General features: G+C 46.1%; 2 protein-coding genes across 2 annotated transcripts in view; one reads left to right on the top strand and one right to left on the bottom strand.

Annotated features, from left to right (window-relative positions):
- Window positions 1-4,725: 4,725 nt before the first annotated feature.
- Window positions 4,726-8,307, bottom strand: rpe (ribulose-5-phosphate-3-epimerase). Its single transcript, XM_084443306.1, has 6 exons — window positions 8,102-8,307; window positions 7,545-7,624; window positions 6,486-6,625; window positions 6,096-6,230; window positions 5,747-5,833; window positions 4,726-5,665 (listed from the first exon to the last, which is right to left on the bottom strand). The coding sequence occupies exons 1-6, from the start codon at window positions 8,221-8,223 to the stop codon at window positions 5,543-5,545; spliced, it is 687 nt and encodes a 228-aa protein (XP_084299432.1). The 5' UTR covers window positions 8,224-8,307; the 3' UTR covers window positions 4,726-5,542.
- LOC311312860 (cytosolic phospholipase A2 zeta-like) overlaps window positions 8,222-17,218 on the top strand; it is a gene marked incomplete at both ends in the record, with an annotated part of 68,845 nt that continues 59,848 nt past the window's right edge. Inside the window, one exon of the mRNA XM_084442867.1 lies at window positions 8,222-8,315. Coding sequence (XP_084298993.1) covers window positions 8,222-8,315 — 94 coding nt within the window. The remainder of the gene's footprint in view (window positions 8,316-17,218) is intronic.

Raw genomic sequence — 17,218 nt, 5'->3', positions numbered from 1 at the left:
TATTGATCTATCGGTACTATCAGTGCTCTCTGGGGTGCTGCTAGTGTGTGAAGTCTCTCTTCCAGGGGGGGATCAATGCCCGTATTAAAGGCCTATTGCTTAGGACTGGATTATCGGAGAAATGTCATCGTTTCCTGTGGATGAACAAATAAAGTCCATTCAACAGTGACACACACCGCCGGGTACCAGGAGAGAGGGTGAGGCTGCCCCTTTCACGAGATGACGACGTCCCAAACCCACGCGCTCAAATCCAGCAACATTCCCACAGTAACTCATTCATTATGAATCATGCACACCACACACACACACCACACACACACACACACACACCACACACACGTGCGTACACAGAAGTGATGCTTCCTGCCCATCTATAATAGATAACGACTAAAATCCTATGTGTACTTCCATTGGCTCAGGGTCTGAGGTGGGTCTCAGCTGGGTCTGAGGTGGGTCTGAGCTGGGTCTAAGCTGGGTCTGAGCTGGGTCTGAGCTGGGTCTAAGATGGGTCTGAGGTGGGTCTGAGCTGGGTCTGAGCTGGGTCTAAGATGGGTCTGAGCTGGGTCTGAGGTGGGTCTGAGCTGGGTCTGAGCTGGGTCTGAGGTGGGTCTGAGCTGGGTCGGCGTATGCAGACAACATGGTTCACTCAGGAAGCCTGCAACGTCAGTGTTCATGAGGAGCTCCATGCTCCAGCCCAACATGCAGGCACTCTGATCATCTGTCTTCTTCACCGTTAGGAACACCTCATCCTGAACCTCCTGACAGCAGGGCTGAGTTCTACAGTGAGTTCTTCCATTCCAATCTGTTCCGTTCTGTGATCTGGAACTCCACAGTAACATCTCTGTTCCGACGGTTTCTGTCGAGGGTGTTTTCATTACATTTGTCTAACTCTGAACATTAAAAATTGGAAAATCACTCCAACAAAACTGTGGGCTCTCAAATCTATGCACAAGTGTGCCCGTATGCCCCTGCTGTGGGTGTGTACAATACTTCAGGCAGCAGAGCGAATTGATTTTTGTTTGGAACATTATTCTAAGTGGTGAAAGTTGTTTTTTATTCTTAATTAGATACTCAATGGAGACCATTTGAACCGGGAGTAGGGTTATGCATGGCCATGGACAAGGAGGCCATTATGCTGCACCCTGCTGTCGGGTCAAAGCCTCATACCTCCATTTTGGAGTTTTTTGTTTGTTTTTTACTCAATGGAAAGCAGGGACTACCCTTTACAACCCTCCTGGCCCTGGGACCAATTAAATGTATTCTAAACAGCTCATCCTAGGCAATTATTATGTTCAAAAACACAGAAATTAGAACGTTCTTTTCAACAAGACACAAGCTTTTGACCCAACAGCAGTGGTGAGTAGCGCCATGCCATGGCAACGAGCTACCCAGCACCGCTCTCCTAGGGGACCCTGGGTAATTATGAATGAGCTTGTTGTGAGATAAGTACAGTAATGTGATTTTACTGTTTTACAACCCAGGAGAGGACAACAATGGAGAAGAGGGGAGTGGAGAGGAGGAGCGGGAAGTGAATGTGATTTTAGTCCTGAGGAGGAGAGAGGAACTAGTAGAAGGAGGGCGGCAGGGAGGGAGGGAGGGAGGGAGGGGAGATTAGACTGGAGAGAGGAAGAAATATACAGTAGTAGTGAGAGGTTCATGGTGGGTGAGAGGACATTTAAAGGACACTGTCCCCATGTTTGTGAGCCTCTGCCCTCAGCCTCATCTTGCCTCAGTGTCTATTAATGAGCTTGAAACATTCACTGAGCTTGGAAAATCAGCTCTCTTATAGATTTCTCTCTGACGGAATGATAGAATCTTATTCACCATGGAATTCTGGGCTCTGAGATTCCACCAACACCGACCCTCCCCCTTTCACACACACACACACACACACACGCTGGCACAGTACTGCACAGCCTGCTCGTACTGAAGCTCATTGTGTTCCTGTGAGGGGTCCCAGGGCCATATCTGTAGCCTCTGACTAAAGACAAGCTGGTACCAAGTAGGGAGAGAAGTCGCTGGAGCACTCGGCTATTAGAGCCTTTTATTAAGGTGCAGTATAAGGTTGACAAACTTTCGATGTCAGTACATCTTCATCAGGTCAAGACAAGCTGGCTCAGTAGCTGCTGGGTATAGAATAGAACAATAGAAAATGTATTCGCCATATCTAAGTACAGTTACAGTGGAGTTCTTGTAATCGCTTGTCCTTATAGTATCTTATCAGCGCTAATCAGTTCCTCATTCCAGCCCCAGGCACTCGGGGACATTAGACATTTAAAGGTTCCCAAACTGGCAGGGGCAGGGGGTGGGATTGAGAGACCGGGGGGACAAGGGGGTGTCTTCAGTGTCAGTCTACTGCAGCTGTTGGCTGTTGAGCTTGTGGACCGCTTCAGGAAAGAAGCTGTTGTGGAACCTCTACTTTGCAGTCCTGATGCTCGGCCATCTTCCGTCTCTCTGGCGAAACGGTGCGAACAGGTGGTAGCTGGGGTGGTTGGTGTCTTTTGTGATGGAGTTGTCCTTCCTGCGGCAGCGTTGGTTGTAGAGATCCTCGATGGCTGGGAGCTCCACACCGATGATCTTCTGCGCTGTCTTCACCACCCTCTGGATGGCGTGCCTGTCGGGGGCGGTGGTGTTGCCATACCAGGCTGTGATGCCTCCAGTCAGGACACCCTCAATGATGCTGTGGTAGAAGTTCACAGGTGCTTGTGTGCTCATGCCCCATCTCCGCAGGCACCTCAGAAAGTAGAGGGGGTGGGGGGTTTCCTCCTCTCCTGAAGTCCACAACCATCTCCTTTGTCTTGCTGGTGTTCAGGGTCAAGTTGATGTCTTGACACCATGTTACTAAGATAGTACAGCAGGTGCTGGGCTGGGCCGGGTGCCGCCGGGGACATTGGGCCCCACCAGTGGTATAGGTTTGATTTGAACACTGGGAGGACACAATAAATTTTGAGGTCACACTGAATTTCCTGCATTCTGGTGAGTTTTTATGCACCAATTTGAGACTTGTCTGCATCAGTTCACGGTGGGTGGAAATGTGTTTATTTAAAAGAAAAGGCAGTGACAATTCAAAATATAATGGAATGCATTAAGGCTCTAAGGCATTTTGTATTGCTTTCAAATATTTATTCTCCTGTAGCCTACCTTTCTCATTTAATATTCTACCTGATGAGTCAACAGCCTAGGTATGAATCGTAGCCAGTTGGCTAGCCAGCCAGCTTGGCCATATAGGCTAAAGTTGGGGTAATGTTACCGGTTTGTTAGCTAACTATTGCTAACCAGCATAAAGTTACTACTGTAGCTTATGTAAATCTCAGCCAGTCGCAAACCATCAAACCTGCCACACAAAAACACTGCTAGGACGTCCCGCTCGCGTCGTGATTGGCAGCAGGAGAGAGGGGGGGCAATTGGCTCTCTGGATGTTTAGTTTTTGCCAAAAACAAGAAAAGAAAAAGAAAAGAAAAAGACCGCCTCACTCCGAGGCCCCTGCGGTCGATCAACGTGGTCATGGCTCTTCTCTGTCCTGGCCCGGCAGTGGTGGAACAAACTGCCCAGCAGAGTTGCTGCCCATCTTTCACCGCAAACTCAAAACTCACCTCTTCAAGAAGTAGGCTACTTGTAAAGCATAGTTTTTACTTTTATTTAAGTTAACTAAAATGTTTTTTCACACCTTTTTTTTCCTGTTAGTTTTGGTTATGTATAACCTTGGTGTACACGTGTGTGTGTGTGTGTGCGTGTGATTCTCTATCAGTGCTTTTGCAACATATCTAGATACAGTTGCCATGGCACCAGTGTAATGACTTTAACATTCCTTTGGGTGATGTGTTTGAGCTGGTGCCCGTTAAGAGTTCAGTGTTGATGAGAGGGGGCGGATGTGCGTCAATCTGACAGTTGGAACAAGTTAGACTTGCCTCATCCACTACCTCCATAAGAGCACCCTCTGTGAATCCAATGTGGTATACAGTGTTGCAACAGCTGTGCGATACTGTCTCTCCCTCTCTTTCTCTCTCACACACGCGCACGCACGCACGCACACACACACACAGAGCTAGCTCATCTGTAAAACTTTGTATAAAAAATAAAACTATAAAAGTGTATAAAACACCTGAAAGTGGAAGCCTCATGACAGTGATCCCTCCTTTAAACAAAATGTGACATTGAAACGGAAATACAGATTTCTGGCATGAATATTTCAGCGGGCTGAGAGTCACCTCCCATACATGCGATGCATTATTGAGAAGGAGCCGCTGGCAGCTTAAAGTGTGTCATATGTTGATTCTCATTGACAAGGGGTTTGTTCAAACAGGGAGAGATAAGAGAGACGGATGTAGAGATGCCCTCCCTCCCCTTATCTGCTGTCCCGCTCTCCCTCCCTCCATCTCTCTCCCTCCCTCTCTCTCTCTCTCCCTCCCTTCCCCTCTCCATTCCCTCTCCCTCCCCTCTCCCCCTCTCAGAGCTCAGTTCCTCCATGCCCCTCATTGGCCTGGCTCAGTAGATGGCCATTTTGTTTCTAAGACATGACTGAATCAACCTGCTACCGTCTTTTTCCTTGTACGTTTATGTAAATCCAATTGGCAACAGAGACACCTTTCCCTCAGAAGAACTGTGTATACTTCAAAACCCACAGCAGACTTAGACTTGATAAAGGATTTCTAACTAAGTGGTGATGAAGATTTTACTAATTTAGTCTGTCAAGAGGTCATGTTCAGCATGTTCCAAAGTGTTTTATTATGTTCCTTGATAAACAGTTTGGATATGATTCTGTATTATTTCTCTTGAAGAATAGGTTATTTCCTAAATACATTTTAACAACATTTCTAAATAAACATTACAAAAGCTGGTAATACAGAGTTATACAAAACAAAAGTATTTGATCCTGCAATCTAGTCTGTATTATTTGTCCAAGGCTGCCACCTAATGTCTGACCAGGGAAGTGCTACTGATGAGGGAGCTGATTTGAGGAGCCAGTGAAGTATTCCAGTGTCATGTGACAGGGAAGAGAGTTCTGACATTCTACAGGGAAGTGGAAAAATCACGACTGTCCCAAGAGCCAACAGAGCAGTGCTCTCTGGACTAGAAGAGCTGAGTCACGTCTACAGCCTCCCGGCTCAAGGAGCACCACACGCCCGGTCCGTTGCAATAAGGCATTTTATTCCATAATCCAACACCAATACAATAATCAAAAATATTCTGATATGTTTACAATGAAGGTACGATAAGAAATCAGACGTGACCAAGGCTCCTCTCGCATCAGGGTTAACTCTCTACAGGTCTTGATCCTGCTTGAAGGGTTACCTATAACCTGCTAAGAGAGGACGTTCTGACATTTTTGGGGGGGGGGGGGGACTCCACCACCAATGACATCAGCACACGCCTTTCTGCATCCCTCCGTTCTGCACCCAATACCCCTTTGACCCCTGACCCCAACTCCACCCCGGAGAAGTGTCCCGTTCCGCCGGCGGTCCCGTTGTGAAGACTACACACCCCCACGGCGGGGCGCTTCCATAGGGACGTCCGAGCTGGGGGGGCAGGGGTCGGGGGTGGGTCAGCGGTCCAGCGAGCGTTTCTGGATGGCCTCGGCCACCGCCGTGCGCAGCAGGGCGATAACGGAGCGCGGGTCCTCGCTGCTCAGCACGGCGCTGCCCGACACGATCATGTTAGCGCCCGCCTGCAGGGGGCGGACACACGCACGTCACATGACCGACATGTCGTGGGTGTGTGTGTGCGTGCGTGTGTGTGCGCGCCTCACCTCAGAACACTTCTGGATGGTGTCTGGGCCCACTCCTCCGTCCACTTCGATGTCCAATGAAGGGAACTGACTCCTCAGCCAGGCCACCTGGGAACACACGCGCGCGCACGCACGCACACGCACACACACTGACTTTCACGAAATATGAAAGAGGGCATTCTGTAGAAACTGAGACCCAGCATGCATACTCAAGTGTCCTCACTCTAAACGCTGTATTTGTAGATATTTTAGGCTGGAGAAGTTTTTCAGGAACATTCTCAAAGTATTACATCACAGATGATGGCCAACAATGAAGCAGAATGGAGATGTGAAGCCACAGCCCACACACACACTCCTCCCCTCTTGTTACCTTGGGCATCATGTCCTCCATGAACTTCTGTCCCCCGAATCCTGGCTCTACAGTCATGACCAGGGCCATGTCTATCTGCGCTGCCCAGGGGGCCAGCTCCTCCACTGTAGTACCAGGCTTGATGGCCAGACCCACCTACATATATATTAATATACATACACACACACACACACAATGTATCAGTTGTTTTAGGAGTGCACTGAAACGACAGAAAATCCTCTATGATGGGTACACTACAGATAACCTGCAAAACATTACCCACTCATGTACCCCACAGATATACCACCCAACCTCTGACTGACTGACCTTCCCTCCTCCTCCTCCTCCATCTCTTCCCCTCCATCCCCCCCTCTCTCTCTCCTTCACCCTCCCCCCTTCTCTCCTCCTCACCTTCATCCCGCTCTCTCTGATGTCTTTGATGAGGCTCCCTGCGTTAGAGGTGGCCTCCAGGTGGAAGGTGTACTGGTTGGCCCCCGCCGCCGCCATGGGCCTCACCCACTGCTCTGGCCTCGACACCATCATGTGCATGTCTGGAGGGTTACACACACACGCACGCATTGTGTGTTTATATGCTGGAATGTCAACTGACAGTTATAATGATGGCGAGGTCAGCATTCTGCCTCCCCTCTCCCTAGTGCGTCTCTCTCTCCCTCCTATCTTCTAACCAGGTCCAGTGGATGCCCCACTGTCACCAGTAGACCACCCTGAGTCCGATAGATACCCCTGTGTCTGCTGCAGATGTCGTAGCAAATTAGTTAACACACACACACGCACACAGACATACAACAGTCCACTTCCGGCCTTAGGCCTGGGTCCAGTACCCCCTTCCCCTCACCCTACCCCGGGTCCGTATCCTCTTCCTACCCCCACCCTACCCCTGACCCCTGCCTCTACCTGGACCCAGGCACACTCACACACACACTAACAGACACCAGTCCTGGGCTCAGATCCCCTTCCCCTCACCCTAACCCGGGTCCGTATCCTTTTCCTACCCCCCACCCTACCCCAACCCCTGCCTCTATCTGGGCCCAGGCACATTTATGCACACACAGACATACACCAATGTTTGCCATGTCTCTCCTATGATGTTATTAGCCTCTCTTACTTTGAAAATGTAATTTAATGTTATTTATTGCTCTATAAATGTTCTTAGCCGGTAGACAAACATACTCCAGGAGCTTGCTCGATCGCCTCGCTGAGAGGGGTCAGGGAAGAATTTTTACAGCTCACTTATCTGGCCCCCGGGTGATTACTGTTTTTTTGCTTCCCTCTGGAATATGTAGGGGTGGGATGTCTGCCCACCTCCCTTGTTCTCTGTAAAGCGCATTGTGTTGCCTCTGGGTATGAAATGCGCTATATAAATAAAGCTTTGATTGATTGATTGATTGATTCAGTTCAGATTAATAGCACTGAAGGAGCAGCAGTGTGTATGTGTGTGTGTTTACTCACCAAAGAAAGGGTCCTGGCCCACACACTTCCTCAGACACTCCACCATGGGGTGCCCAAATGTGATGTTGGGGACGAAATGTCTTCAGGGAAGAGGATATTACATTTACTGTCCTACCCTGGACTGTTCCTTCAGCAGGACGTTATTGCATTAGCTAGCTACCATATATCCACTTTGGACCATGCAAGTAATCTATATCACCTATGAGTCACAACATGACATGTAGATTAGCCAACCACACGCTTGTAAGTTGCTAACTTATCTAGCTAGTTGGGTGCAAAGAGGAAGGTTTTGTAAACATTGCGATAATGTTGAGCAGCCTGATTGGTTCTGAAATGAAAGCTATGTTGACTTAGCTATGCATGTCTTGCTAACCTAGCTACAGGCTAACTGGATAGCAGGATAACTGAGCTATACATCTTATTAAGCTCCTCAGCTCGACTTCTGACAAGGCTACAGTAGTTAGCAACCATTATGCTAGTAAGCCAACTCGTTAGCCCGGCATGTCAAGTCAGCTGCCTTGCTAGCTAGCTAGTAGCTACATTGGCTAGCATCTCACCCGTCCATAACGTCGAGGTGCAGGTAGTCCGCCCCGCACTCCATCATCCTCACGCACTCGCTGCCCAGGCAGGCCAGGTCGCTGCTCAGGATGGACGGGCCGATCTTAGCGCTGTAAGCCATGCTGGGAGCCGCCGGGTCTGCGTGCTGCTCCGTGTCTTCCCTGCTCAACTCTGTTGCAGCAGCGGCGCACTTCCGCTGTGCAAAGAGCACATGTGTGCGCGTGTGTGTGTGTGTGTGCGTGCGTGACCCCTCATATTATCTTTGGGGACTCCAGTCAAAAGTTTAAAGCAATACATCGCAGGGCTCTAAGCTAACATTTTTCACAAGGAGCACATGTGCTCCTAAATGAAAAAAATTTAGGAGCACAGAAAGAAATTTAGGAGCGCAACGAAAAATTTGAAATTTGTATTAGCATCACACACATTATGCCTACTGCCAACAACAATAATAACCTGCTCACCATAGGAGCTCTCATCCTCTCCTACTATACTATTCCCACACACTTCATCAGGTGCATTGGTCCTAAAGAAGACTATACTATTCCCGCACACTTCATCATGTGCCTTGGTCCTAATGAAGACTATAGCCTACTATCCCCACACACTTCATCAGGTGCATTGGTCCTAATGAAGACTATACTATTCCCACACAGTTCATCAGGTGCATTGGTCCTAATGAAGACTATACTATTCCCACACACTTCATCAATCAATCAAAGCTTTATTTGTATAGCGCGTTTCATACCCAGAGGCAACACAATGCGCTTTACAGAGAACAAGGGAGGTGGGACCCACTCTCTACATATTCCAGAGGGAAGCAAAAAAACAGTAATCACCCGGGGGCCAGATAAGTGAGCTGTAAAAATTCTTCCCTGACCCCTCTCAACAAGGCGATCGAGCAAGCTCCAGGAGTATGTGTGTCTACCGGCTAAGAACATTTGTAAAGCAATACATTACATTAAATTACATTTCAGAGTAGGGGAGGCTAAAAGCATCATAGGAGAGAGAATATTATACGGACATGCTACATCATCCACAGCAGACACGGGGGTATCTATCGGACTCCGGGAGGTCTGCTGGTGACAGTGGGCATCCACTGGACCTGGTTGAAGATAGGAGGGAGAGAGAGAGGCACTAGGGAGAAGGAAGGCATGTGCGGTCCTAATGAAGACTATACTATTCCCACACACTGCATCATGTGCATTGGTCCTAATGAAGACTATGGCCCAATCCCAATACCCCACTTATCCCTAGCCCCTACATTTTGCGCGTTCACGCGTAGGGTAATGTGTCCCATTCCTTTTAGCTTCTAGGGCTAGGGAGCATATCGAGTATGGAGGTAGATTTATATCATAAATACACACGTACGAAAGTATAATACGCAACCGTGTTCTGCTATCCCTCCACACACATCTCTCGAGTCGTGTGTCGTAAAAAGAATTCATGCGTGCGTGAACAGATCCACGCGCAAAACCCCCTTTATACGTGCATAAACAGATCCACACGCAAGCGTGTTTTGCTATCGACCCGCAAATATCTCTCCATTCGTGAACCGTGTTTTGCTATACACCCGCAAACATCTTTCGATTCGTGCTCAACACCCCTCTTCGTACATATGCAAAGAGAATCCGCACACAAACACCCCAAACGCTTTGCTTGCAAACTGGCAAGACACGCTTGCTCTGCTTGGATTTACGTATGTATTTTTGAGAGAAACATTTCCCTGTTTGGCCGTCTCGATTCGTAACTCGTAATATTCATTAGCTGATTATAAGGCGCTATCTGATTGGCCGGTGACTGCCAATCATTCTAGGCTGGAAGTGGAGGTGGTTTGAAAAGTTATCAAGGGTACGCCGGTCTGCTGAATAACTTTTGCTAGCCGCTATCTGGTGTGAATGTCATTACGTTTGCCATCTTAACATCAACCAGATGATCGGTAGCCTACTGTAACTGGGAAAGACATGTAATGTGTGAGTAACGTTGTGTTGTGAGCTGGTTCTCTCTATCTTTACGTTAGGCTAACTAACGTCAGCTAAACCTGTTTACCAGAGCTGTTGGCATTGAATAGGATCATGACGTTGAACTAGCTTTGGGAGTATTTAGAATGGGCAATAACATGTTCACGTTAGCATATTAGCTGACTAGAAAGTCAGCATAACATTCCAGATAATAGTTGAACTTTAAGCTTGATTAGCAATCAGCACCCCCCTGTGTTAGGGTACATTGTGCTAACGCGGTGCCCTCTCCAGTTCCGACTGCTGTCTGTTGAGATAACGCTGCCGACAGATTTCCACCCGGTCTGTCCATTGATAAGGGGTTGTTTTTCTCTGTCTCTTTCGCCTGGAAATATAATTAAAGAAATCTTCACTCAATGATTGTTTGCTTTTTAATTGTTAGTTGTTTGGGTAGGCCTACATTTGCTGATTACTAGCCTACCATATGCATTGACAACAGGCTACTTGTATATTAACATAGGCCTACACTACTGTAAGTAGGCTACTAATTGAGAGCCAGCTGACCTGTTATTTTAAAGGTCCATTGTTGGAAGGTCTACGAAACGAATGACTGTACAAGATAATGATTACAGTGTAAATCCTTTACTGTAATTAGAGTTGCATGGAGTCCTGTATAACCTAGTGAGGTAAGTCAGTCAAGCAAATTGAACAGCTGTGTCTACTTTCTGTGACAGCTCATTTAAATCGCTGGTATAGCCTACTTATGTGTCCAGCACAACCAGCTAACGTTAGGTGGGCCTAAATGTCCACCTCTTTTAAACCATACCGATTCTGGTGAAAAAGTTGTAATTTAAGTCTCGTTTTTCTCCTGATGTCAGACATTTGAATCAATGGCCTTGCCTGGTGATCTGCTATAGCCTACAATGCATCACTTGTCTCCCCGAGTTGTATAGGCTACTAGATGGCTTTTTCCCCCATTTTTCCCCCATTTCATTCAAGTTGTTTCAACTGTCGAGCTCTCAATCCATACTGTCTAGTATTCTACTGTAGCATTCCAAAATCAATGGCCTGCTCTGTCCATACCTCGGCTTGGCCATTGGTATGCGTGATCTATAAGGTCATTCTGGGTAGACGTCATGTCTTTCTAGAAAGAAAACATGGCAATTATGGGTTATGGTGTCAAGATACTAGTTTGGACTGATTTGGGAGAGTAGGCCTTCATGTTTTCTGCGCCGTCTGCAAAATTAAATTAAACTCCACGATCTAGTCACTCTAAATGAATGTAAAGGCATGCTGAAACGGGACACTTGATACTTCACCTCTCCTGGCTCTGCTCAGTCTGTTTGTGAGTTTTGTGAGACTTGTACAGCATTAACCCGCTTTCAATATTCAACAGAGCACCTGACAACCCTCAATGTGCTGATGGTATGATGCTATGCTATAGCCTATATGACACCAAGGTTTTTTCTAAGTGGAATAAAGAAAACAAGCATTATTATTCTATGCTTTAGAAAAAGCATAGAATAAGGTGGCCAGGGGGAACAGGTGGCCAGCGGGAACTAGAACATGTGAAAACCTTATGGGTTATGGTTTCACTTTGTTTCCACATACTATGCTTATGAGTTCTGACAGTGTGGGTTGAGCTGGTCAAGTAGGCCATCATGTTTGCGGCACCATCTGCATAGAATAGCCTGCAAAATGAAATTACACTTCATGGTCTAGTCACTGTAAATTAATGTAAGGGTATGGTGAAATCTACAGGAATGTACTCTTGATAATTGTAATTGTCTTAGCCTAATTGAAATAGGGTTGGAGGCTATATGCGAGATATGGCGTGAGCATTAGGCTACTGTACTCTATTAAACTGTGTCAAAAGCAATTCAGTTGTAGGACACGCTTTAATTCTTTAATTGAATGTTTAGATTAGGCTACGACGATCATTAGAACACCTGTGCAGCGGAATGATAGTGAAACCAACGGGGGTAGGAACGCCCTGAGCGGGATTCGAACTCCAGTCTCCCGCTCCACAAGCAGCCGCGTTACCCACTGGCTGACCCACTGGCGCTGCCGCCAACGGGCCTTATGAGGTAGGAACGCTACACTATACGACAGAGAATGTGAGCCGGAGAATAGCCAGTCTGCGCGCTGGCCTGTGCGCATGCGTGCTGGAGCAAGTGGGGAAAGGCGTGTAAAGATCATATTACAGAGGCTAAAGACCCCGTATTTGAAAACCACTACAATGCCTCGCGTTGAGGAATCTCAACTGTCGATTCATCCAATCTGATTGATGAAAACAACCGTTTGGCGGCCGAAAATAGATTTTGAGAAACTGCATTCTCGGTGCCCCGATCACCGTCATTACATGGATATACTGGCTCGCGCTGGATTTTAAATTTCTTCTACAGGCCTCCGAACTACCCAAAAGTGATCTCGGTGAGTCAAACTTCTTATAATATGTCGTAAATAAGGTCCAGGTTGTCAAAAACGAGCATTGCCCTTTAAAGTCACACTGAAATGAAAAAAGCATTCTGACCCATTTTGATTCACATAATTGGTCATAGTATTCACCTATTCAACGATGTATGCCAATTTTTTTTTACAAAATTCTAATTTTGTTGTAATCTTATATCAAAGTATATAATTTCTTACTTCCTGGAAAACGGTAAGTCACGTGCAATGACGACAACAGGTGCCTTAGATTTTAGGCCAATAATCTCACAACATCTACCCGTCAATCAACGCTATCCTTCTATCAAATCTGTCTAAAGTTCTTAAAACCTGTCCACTTGTTGAATGTTCCAATCAAATTCCTCTAAACATATGTCCCACCCCCATAGATGATCTCAAACGTCCTTCAGTGCGACTTTAAACAACACAGTAGTAGCTAACTATTCCGGCGTCTATGGATATCATGTGTTTTTAGCTCAATGATATCATGGCGGAGGTGAGAAAACCGAAGTGAAAAATCACGGAGGAAGCCAGAAAAAGAAAAAGACAATCTGATAACTTAAAGGACAATGCTCGTTTTTGACAACCTGGACCTTATTTACGACATATTATAAGACGTTTGACTCACCGAGATCACTTTTGTGTAGTTCGGAGGCATGTAGAAGAAATTTAAAATCCAGCGCGAGCCAGTATATCCATGTAATGGCGGCGGACAGGGCACTTAGAATGCAGTTTCTAAAAATCTATTTTCTGCCGCGAAACGGTTGTTTTCATCAATCTGTCTTGATGAATCGCTAGTTGTGCTTACATAGAACATAGCCTGTTGTGGTTTTCACATGCCATGATCTTTAGAAACGTCTTTCGAAACGAAATAGCTTCCTCACTTGCTCCAGCACTAATGCGCACAGCGCGCAATCGTTGCTCCAGCACGCTGTGCGCATGCGTGCTGGGGCAAGTGAGGAAGCTATTTCGTGTCTAAAGACGTTTCTAAAGATCATATTACAGAGGCATGTGAAATACCACAAAAGGCCTATGCTCTCTATGTAAGCACAACTAGCGATTCATCAAGACAGATTGATGAAAACAACCGCTTCGTGGCAGAAAATAGATTTTTAGAAACTGCATTCTAAGTGCCCTGTCCGCCGCCATTACATGGATATACTGGCTCGCGCTGGATTTTAAATTTCTTCTACAGGCCTCCGAACTACACCAAAGTGATCTCGGTGAGTCAAACGTCTTATAATATGTCGTAAATAAGGTACAGGTTGTCAAAAACTAGCATTGTCCTTTAAGACAGTAAGACAGTGCACTTACTCGCAGAGCCTGTGGGGGCGCAGTTCCGAGAAAACCGGAGAAAATGCTATGTATTGCTTTAAAGTCTCTAAATAAATGTTTGACATTCTTTTTTGCTTCATTTTTTTTTTTTTAAATTAAAGATGGGGGATGGAACAGGCCCCCAGGATTCAAAATCTAAAGTGAAACCCTATTGAACCGCACCATCTTTGAAAAAAACACATCACTGATACCTTTGACATGCGCAGTCAAAGGTATCAATGACGCGTTCTTGTAGTCCATGAAAAGATGTGAAATGCAAACGCGCGTTCATGGCTCTCCCCGCTCTGAGTTAGAAATGAAAAGCGGCTTGCTTATTAATCTACTTTCGTCAAATATATCCGTTGGAAAACTTTTTTTTTTTATCCAGGCATCTTAGTTTTAACGGTATAATTGTGACAACATGTTTTGTTTGCTTATAGGTGGTATTCATTCTGTTTCGAGCTCGGCAGGTTAGCCGCGAACTTCATGCCACAACGAGAGATCCTGTCTCTGGGTGGACAGCTGTTCAACTCGCCTGGGACCAAGTCCCCTGGAGCCTGGCTGCCCATCGCGTTGTTGTGAACAGAATGAATACCACCTACTAGCAAACAATACATGTTCAGTCACAATTATACTGTTAAAACTAAGATGCCTGGATAAAAAAAAAAAATTCCAACGGATATATTTGACGAAAGTAGATTAATAAGTAAGCCGCTTTTCATCGCTAACTCAGAGCGGAGAGAGCCATGAACGCAATCTGTTCGTGGACTACAAGAACGCGTCATTGCATGTCAAAGGTATCAGTGATGCATTTTTTTCAAAGATGGCGCGGTTCAATAGGGCTTCACTTTTTCGAGCAGTCAGTGAATGGAGTGACTCTATCCAGTTCTATTGATACATCCATGGGATGGAAGATGCAACAGGAAATTTCATATTCTAAAATTAATTTCCTGCCATATGTGAAGTAATAGCAAGACATTTCCTGTCCCATCCTCCATATTTCATATTCTAGAATGAATTTCCTACCATATGTGAAGTACTAGCAGAAAGCACATGTTCTTGTGACAAACGGAGAAGAGATCAAAATCCTGCTTCCAAATCCCTCAAAGCAGCAGGTCTGGAGAAGCTGTGGATTGCTTTTGGTCATAGAGCCCATTCGCCATGGATTCCAAACCATTAGACTGAAGACAAAAACAACACGAAACAGCATGGACCAGAACACCGGGGCTGCCTTCCAGGCGCCTGTGCATAATTGACATTGTTTCAACAATTGGGGACAGAAAAATCCAGCGGCCTGCCTTTCTTTCCCCCCATGCCTTTAGTGGGTTTGATGTTGTTGTGTCGGTCTTCCATGCCGAGGCTAATAAATCTGTATGTTTGTCACATGGAGTGTGTGTGATGAAGTGTCAGGGACCAAGCTCAGTCATTGGCCCACAACTGTTGGTGATGATGAATCCGAATGCTGGTGAGATGTGTCGTCATAATGTATGACCAATTAAGCGCAGTAATTTTGAGATGGCCGTGTTTTTATCAAAGGGTCTCCAAAGATCCTGGACTGAGGAAAGCTTGGGCCATAGCTGTCAGACGGAAGGACTTTGAGCCTGCTGTTCTCTGTAGCTGTCATTTAAATGTAGGTGATTTTGACAGAACTGGACAAACTGTGTGTGAAGGAATGTGGAAGGAAGAGTGGCCCTTCAGTTTTGACATCCTTTCTAGATCATCTGAACAAGGTTGGTGCATTTTCAATGATTATACATCTAGAATTACCACAAAACCTGAAAGTAAACGGTACTTTTAGAATTGTTTATTTAAAGTGAACCCCAGTTGGCAGCAGCTAGTTAAATGTTATCAGTATGACATAACGTCATAATGCCTATCAGTCAGGTACTGCAATTGGCTAGCTATGTTTTCTGTCCAGCCTTTTCAATTTGAACCCGAGCACAACTTAAAGGGGTCCAAGTTTGCAAAACTAACTTTTTCATTGTTTTTGCATGTACATTTGAGTCTCTGATGGGCCTACTAACACACAAAGTATGAAGTGAAACAACCCAGTAATTTTGTTGTGGTTAGCCAAAATGAAAATATTAGAAAAAAAGTTAGTCCCAGCAAGCCATTCAAATCTCCTGTGTCAATTTACGTCACAGTCAGGGACCTATTATAATAATCCTGCCCCCACCTGAATACCTCCAATCACCTGTGTTTGTTTACCTGGCTATAAAGGAAAATGGTCTGTTCTTGGATGTACTAAGCAACACAGATCATCTCCCAAGCTCAAAGGACAGAAGAGCTGAGTGGATAAATTTGACTTTTGATGGCAATGTTCCTGCTGAAATTGGCAAAACACTGGCAGTGGGTGCTAGCCATTTTTTTGCCCAATTGCTTTTCCAACCTGGGTCAGTCCCTTTTCACTTCAACCAGGATGCTCATCTCATCTATAGGGACTGGAAGAAGGACACCAAAACCAGCCCATTGATCTCCACTGCACACATAGAGTGGAGATAGAGCACTGGACTCCCACCCCGGAGACTGGGGTTCGAGACCCGGTGGGGGTGACTTCATAGGACTATACTCCAAACCTCCACATGTTCATCATTTCACTCCAACCTTTACCCCTTGCCTTATAGGTCAGATCCTGTCCCAACCCCTATTCTAACCCCAATTGTTATGGAAGCTGCTGCTAGTTGTTGTGAGCTCATGAGCTAACTGGCTATCTGGCTCTTATTGTGCTGGATTAGCATTGGAAGCATTGGAACTGATGTGTCCAGGCGACAAGACCTATCTTAATTTATCAGACGTTATTTAATGTAATTTCAAATCACAGCTATTTCAGTGGCATGACTAGCTTCCGTTCTACCAGTCCTGAACAGAAACAAGCCCGCCACGCACATAAGCCAGGCTGGACCTGGCCTTGGTTTGTCACGCGAGTTTACAGCTGGCGTGGGTTGAATTTCCGCCCCGACAAAATGTAGCAAAACGTTTAACTGGTGTGTTGGAACACTGCTGGTAACAGAGAGAACACGTGTCGTTCAACCTGGAAAGCATAGCAAAACATAAACGTTTTGTCGGGGCTGAACTCACCCGTGAATCGCGTGTCCGTGCTCTCTACCTTGTCAGTGGAATGAGACTGCAGCCGCGGTGCCTGCCTATTATCCGAAAACGATTCGTAGTCGCGAATCTCTTAAAAATGTGTGTTTGATTGTGAGAAGATAATTGTAAGCTTGTATATCTTCATGTTATATTTGCACTGACCTGAGCGGGCCATTGAAAAGCGTTATTTACTGTCCCGGGGGTGTTCAGCGGCGGGCCAGTGCTTGTCAAGCCATGCATTCTATCATGTGCTGTTAACAAGAAGCATCCCTACTAGCACAGTAGCCTACGTAAAGCCAAGTAGGCCTACGT

The sequence above is a fragment of the Borostomias antarcticus genome (assembly GCF_949987555.1).
Source record: "Borostomias antarcticus genome assembly, chromosome: 9".
NCBI lineage: Eukaryota > Metazoa > Chordata > Actinopteri > Stomiiformes > Stomiidae > Borostomias > Borostomias antarcticus.
Note: the sequence above shows the minus strand (reverse complement) of the source record. Positions and strands in the feature narration are given on the sequence as shown.

Excerpts from the sequence above, each read along its gene's own strand:
- rpe (XM_084443306.1), bottom strand. The coding sequence starts at position 8,223 with ATGGCTTACAGCGCTAAGATCGGCCCGTCCATCCTGAGCAGCGACCTG. Across the intron at positions 7,625-8,101 it reads CACCTCGACGTTATGGACGG|ACATTTCGTCCCCAACATCA; the intron begins GTGAGATGCTAG and ends TCTTCCCTGAAG. Across the intron at positions 5,834-6,095 it reads TGGAGGACATGATGCCCAAG|GTGGCCTGGCTGAGGAGTCA; the intron begins GTAACAAGAGGG and ends GTGTGTTCCCAG.